This window comes from Diabrotica virgifera, chromosome 5 (assembly GCF_917563875.1).
Source record: "Diabrotica virgifera virgifera chromosome 5, PGI_DIABVI_V3a".
Lineage (NCBI taxonomy): Eukaryota > Metazoa > Arthropoda > Insecta > Coleoptera > Chrysomelidae > Diabrotica > Diabrotica virgifera.
The window spans coordinates 209,911,722-209,918,058 of NC_065447.1; the positions used below are offsets into that span (position 1 = coordinate 209,911,722).

The 6,337-nt window shown below is 31.7% G+C and overlaps 1 protein-coding gene across 1 annotated transcript; it reads right to left on the minus strand.

Moving 5' to 3' along the window:
* Positions 1-617: 617 nt before the first annotated feature.
* Positions 618-6,022, minus strand: LOC114329699 (uncharacterized). The gene is made up of 2 exons (XM_050652165.1): positions 4,537-6,022; positions 618-790 (listed from the first exon to the last, which is right to left on the minus strand). Exons 1-2 carry the CDS (start codon positions 6,020-6,022, stop codon positions 618-620), a joined length of 1,659 nt encoding a protein of 552 aa, XP_050508122.1.
* Positions 6,023-6,337: the final 315 nt, after the last annotated feature.

Below are 6,337 nucleotides of genomic sequence, written 5' to 3' on the forward strand. Positions count from 1 at the left end.
CTTGTGACAGTAAAATATTAAAAATAAACATAGTAACATATTATAATATGGTTAAAGTCTGGTACTCTTCGAGATTTTTTAATTGAAAATTCCTTGATTATGTCGGACATGTCTAGTCACTTTAAGACATCGTATTCAATGCTCATTAGAGACAGATGATTCAAACGCTCCTGGCCCATCATAGACCGAAGTCAATTTTTAATTAACTTAAGTTTTGAGAATGATCTATCTCAAATGCAATAATTAGTTAGCATCAGAACTAAATGCATATAAACGAAGTGTCACCTCAACGTTTGGAAACGCATCTTTCACATTTTTTTATTCTGTCAGTCGGTACATTTAAAATTATTTACTTTGATGAGCCGATTTTCTGTTTAAATGAATTAAAAAATTCTACAAATTGTACCAGTTTGACACCTAGGTTTTCATCTAAATCATTGCTAAAAATGTCTGTTAGCTTCAGTAAGTGAGTTTCAACTTTGAAATTTGTTATGGACAAACTTCTGATAGAATGGACTGTAATATATTATATTAAAAACTTCTTGTATTCAGCTAAAAAATTAATTACAAATTGTTAAAAAATGTGATTTTATATTATGACAATCAATCTAATAATTTTAATGACAATCTGACAAATATATGTTGTGTATTTTTGATGCTTGTTTTTTCCCGTCATTGAGCAAGGGCGGAACTGTCTGTCCAATAATAAATAATACTTTTCGTCCATACTCCCCGCCTTGAACAGCTCCAAGACCGTTCAAACACAAATCACCTAAGTTAATGAGGAACACTAGAAACAAGTCTCAGCTAATGGTAATGGACAAATTTTAGTTATTCCTCGTTTATAAAGTCCATGAGCGGTTTTAACAGTTACCACTCGAATTTCACCATCATCACCAGGGTGAACAGACACTATTCTTCCTAACTGCCACTGACAAGTGGGCAAATTGTCAGATTTTAAGAGCACTAAAGATCCGACTTGAATGGTGGAAGTACTACTTCTCCATTTATGACGTTGTTGGAGATCATTCAGGTAAATCTTTGACCATTGCTTCCAAAAGTCTTGCAACAATTTCTGAATCAGTTGGAATCTGGACAATTGGTTTATTTTTATCTCTCCTTGAAACGTATGATCAGGGACAGCGGTCATCGGTCTTCCGATTAAAAAATGTGAGGGAGTTAAAGGAGTGTAATCGTTAGGATCAGATGATAGAGCATATAAAGGACGTGAATTCAAAGTGCCTTCAATCTGAATTAAAAATGTACAGAATTCTTCATAAGTTAGAAGGGTTTGACCAATAATACGAGATAAATGATATTTTACCCCTTTTATATTACTTTCCCATAATCCCCCGAAATTTGGAGTACTAGGAGGAATGAAATGCCATATAATATTCTGAGCTGCGCAAGAGGTGACAATTTCATCCTCTGATTTTCTAATGAAATCATACAAAATTTTTAGTTCATTTTTGGCACCTACAAAACTTGTACCGTTATCTGAATATAGATGCCCGGGTTTACCGCGTCTAAAAACAAATCTTCTAAGGCCTGCCATGAAAGCTTCAGATGTCAAAGAACTAATTAATTCTAAATGTACTGCTTTCGTGGCGAAGCAAATAAATAAACATATGTACGCTTTATACGTTTTACATCCGCGACCTTTTCTATCCTTTAATGTAACTGGCCCTGCGTAATCTAATCCAGTTATGAAAAAAGGTTGTGATATATTAACACGATGTTCTGGCAAATCAGCCATAATCGTAGAACCAGGTTTGGGTTTAAACCGATAGCATCTAATGCAATTCCTTACAACTGTTTTAGCTAGGGACATTCCCGCAATTATCCAAAATTTTTGACGAACTGTCGCTAACAAGAGTTGTGGACCTGCATGTTCAAGTTGCACATGCTCATGTCTCAATATTAGTTTGCTTAAAACATGAATCTTATCTAATAGTAAGGGATGTTTCCCATCATAATTCCTAGAAGATTTTCTAAGACGTCCTCCTACTCTCAATAATCCAGTTTCATCTAGAAAAGGCGTTAAAGGTAATAATCTACTCTTTGACGAAAGGTCTTTACCGTTATTTAATAATGAAATTTCTTCAACAAAACTTTCTGTCTGAGCTAATCTAACAAGAAAAACCTCTGAATCAGTAAATTCGATTGCTGAAATCGGGCCATACCTTCTACTATTAGACTTTGACTTTGAATTATTAACAAATCTTCTACAATAAGCCATAATTCTAATTAATTTGTTCAGATTCGAGTATTTATAAAAAAGTGAATTAAAATCATTTTTTATAGAAACTAATGCCTTAGATTTCTTTCTCATTTCAGGAAGGTTTGATATATCAAGTAAATCATAGAACTTAGTTTTATCAAAATCTGTTGATAAAAATTGAGGGCCATTAAACCAGAGCTTACAGTGAGCTAATTGGTCTGGCAAAATTCCTCTACTACCAATATCTGCAGGATTCTCAGACGAGCTAACATAATTCCAATTTTCAATTGTAGTACATCTTTGAATTTCTGCAACACGGTTTCCAACAAAAACTTGAAGGTTTGCTGGGTCATTATTGAGCCAATGCAAAACAATTTGTGAATCACACCAATAATATGGAGTGTACTGAAAAGTAACAGAATCTGAAACAGATTTCATAAGTTGGACCAATAATAAGCTACCACACAATTATAATCGAGGAATAGTCAATAGTTTGACTGGGGCGACCTTAGTCTTAGCACATAACAAATGAACATTTATAGAACCTTGTGAATCAATGCATCGAGTATAAATTGTTGCACAATATGCGTATTGTGAAGCATCACTAAATCCATGTAATTCTATTATTTTAGGTTTATTACTCAGAACGCACCGTGGAATTCTTAAATCATTTAAGTGACATAACTTAGACTGGAACTTTTTCCATTTATCACACAAATCAGAGGGGACTTCGGAATCCCAATCAAGTTTTAACGACCAAAGAGATTGAATCATAATTTTTACTAGGATTATACAACAACTGGCTAAACCTAAGGGATCATAAATTTTTGCGATTGCAGAAAGCATTGTGCGCTTCGTTATTTTTGATAAAAGATCAGGGTTTTCAACATGAAAACTGAAAATATCTAACTTACTAGACCATTGAATACCAAGAGTTTTAATACACTCGTGATCTCCTAAATTAAGTACTTTTAAAGGATCGGAATAATCTTTAAAGTGATCTAATACCAATTGGCTGTTTGAAGACCATTTCCTTAAATTAAAACAAGCTGACTTCAATATTTCAACCACTTCATCACATCTTTTAATAGCTTCAGCCTCACTTGAAAATCCAGTAATGAGATCGTCAACATAAAAATCTCTCAGAATAATTTCACTTGCTTCAGGAAACTTGATTTTATTATCAAATGACAATTGCTGGATACACCTAATGGCTAGATATGGAGCACTGGTAGTGCCATATGTTACGGTTTTTAAATTATAAATTGAAATTGGCTGAGAAGGACTATTCCTCCAGACAATTTTTTGCATTCTTCTGTCATCGGGATGAACAAGTATCATCCTATACATTTTGCTGATGTCGGAAACAACAACAACTGCATGTTGTCTAAATCTAATCAAAATACTCAAAATATTATTTTGAATTGCTGGTCCTGAATATTGGATATCATTCAATGACTTCCCATTAGTCGATGGGGCAGAACCATTAAAAACAACACGGAGTTTGGTTGTCAGGCTTTCATTTTTGATAACACCATGATGTGGTAAAAAATAATTAGGTTCTGTGGTGCCTTCCGCATCTAAATTATAATCAATTGACATGTGATCTAAATCTAAATATTCTTTCATGAAATTTAAATAACCATTTTTAAGTTCGGGACATTTCTTAAATCTATCCTCTAAATACAATAATCTTTTAACAGCTAATTGTTTAGAATCGCCTAGGACAGAAGGATGTTCCTTCCAGGGAATTTTAACAATAAATTGACCAGTTTCTGATCGAGAAAATGAATTTTTAAAATGATTTTCAACATAAACATCATCCTTTGAATAAGAAATATGAGACTTTGGCTCTTCAACAGACCAAAATTTCTCTAATTGTAAATCATCACTACTAAATATTTGTGAAAAATGACATCTAATATGATTTTTTGTTGGATATGGAACTTTACCAACCACAATATAACCAAAAACAGTATTTTGGAGGGAGGGTAAATTCTTTCCAAGATCTATGCGACCATCTAACATTATATCCCAAAACAAACTAGCATCAAGTAACATATCTACCTTACTGCTTACATTAAATGAATCATCTGCCAAAGTTATATTAGGGGGTATTGAGAAATTTGAGACATTAAAAGTATAAGTTGGCAAATTCTCAGTAATCTGTTGCACCACTATGCAATGTAAGTTTGACTTAAAATTGTTTAATATAGAACCAATTTTTAATTGACATTTTTTATTTAAAGATGAAACGGAATTATTAATTCCTGAAACACAAATATTTGCTCTATTTGTGTCTAAATCGAGTTTACTTAGAAAATCCTCTGTAATAAAACATGATTGGCTCCCTGAATCTAGGATTACTCGTGCGATATGAGTATTTCCGTATCTATCATATACTCTAACTTTAGCAGTACTCAACAGTACATAATCATTATTTGAACAATTATTTTTTAAAACAATCTCATTTCTATTAACATTATTTTCTGAAGTATTAGTTGACAACTTAACTTTATTTGGTTCATTCTCGGAATCATTGTTCGGGTTGAAATTAATTGAACTGTTTTCTTTAACATGAATATCAGATGGTTTATTTTCATGTAAAAGAGAACTGTGTTTGGCTTTACATATCTTACAACCGAACGATTTACATTGTTTGTAGGAATGTCCGGTACATAAACAATTTCGGCATAAATTTAATTGTTTTATTTTATCCCATCTTTGGGCTACTGAAAGTTTAAGAAATTCTTCACATAGGTAAATCAAATGATTTTGTTTACAAAAATTACAACTTCTGCTTTTACTAGTTAGCAGAGATCTAGAGCGTTTATCTTGGTAATTAGATTTATAATCCGGTTTTGTCACATTGCTTAACTCTATAGTTTCCAAAAAATCAGCACGATTCTTCAAGAATTCAAGAAATTCGTTTAAACTTGGCAAAGAATTATCTATTTTTCTTTTTTCCCATTCCCTAGAACTAAATTTATCCAATTTACCACTTACCAAATACACCATAATAGCATCCCAATGTTCAGTCGGTAGTTGAAGTGATTTTAAAGCGAATAAATGCTTTTTAACTGAATCTATCATGCTTCTAAGACCTAATGCAGATTCTTTATTTAAATTTTCAATCTCAAAAAGAGCTTTTAAATGATTGTTTACTAACATCCGAGAGTTGTCAAATCTGTTGCATAGAGTCTGCCATGCAGAATTGTAATTTTGTGCAGAAAAATCTAAACTTTGTATAATTTTCAATGCATCACCTTTTAAACTCGCACGTAAATAATGATATTTTTGAATATCTGCCAATACTTTATTATTATGAATTAACCCTTCAAAAGTATCTTTAAACTCAATCCACGTCAAATAGTCTCCATGAAAGACAGGTAACTGAATAGGAGGTAATTTGACACCTTCTAATCCACTATATTCATGATTTATATCTAACCTTTTCGACTCTGAACTGGATGAATCGGAACATTTTCTTTTTAAAATCGTTCTTGCTTTAGACAAAGTTTTTGAAAATATAGTATCTAATCGTTGTCTTTTCGCATACTCTTGCTGAATATCTTGATCCTGACAATTTAATTCAATTGACATTTGGATTTCATCAAATTCCGTAACTAAACTTTCAGTTCTTTCAGTATTCCATTCTATTTGCGAAAAATGGTCTTCGCTTAAATCATTAATCGCGATATTTGTCATCGACTCTATAAATTTAATAAAATTGTTTAATCTTTGTTCAATTATATCTCTTTTGCGATATAATTGACGAAAATCAGAAGCTTTCATAGGCATTTTTAGCTTTATATTAATCAAAATACGTAGCAAATAATATTATTTAATTGTACGAACTCAAAAATCAACGCTAATCAATCAACTAATAAAAGTCAAATCTAAATCTGTCTTTTATCTAATAATCAAACTTAGCCGAATATTGGCTATGGTCCTATAATCATTTATATTTAAATAAATCCAATAATAATAGCAATATCTACTAATAATAATCAGAAATCGTATAGCATTCCACAAACTAATACTCCAAATCAACTCAAATACATATTTGCATACACACAAAGGTGTACAAATCAATCTAATAAGTAATTATTTTTT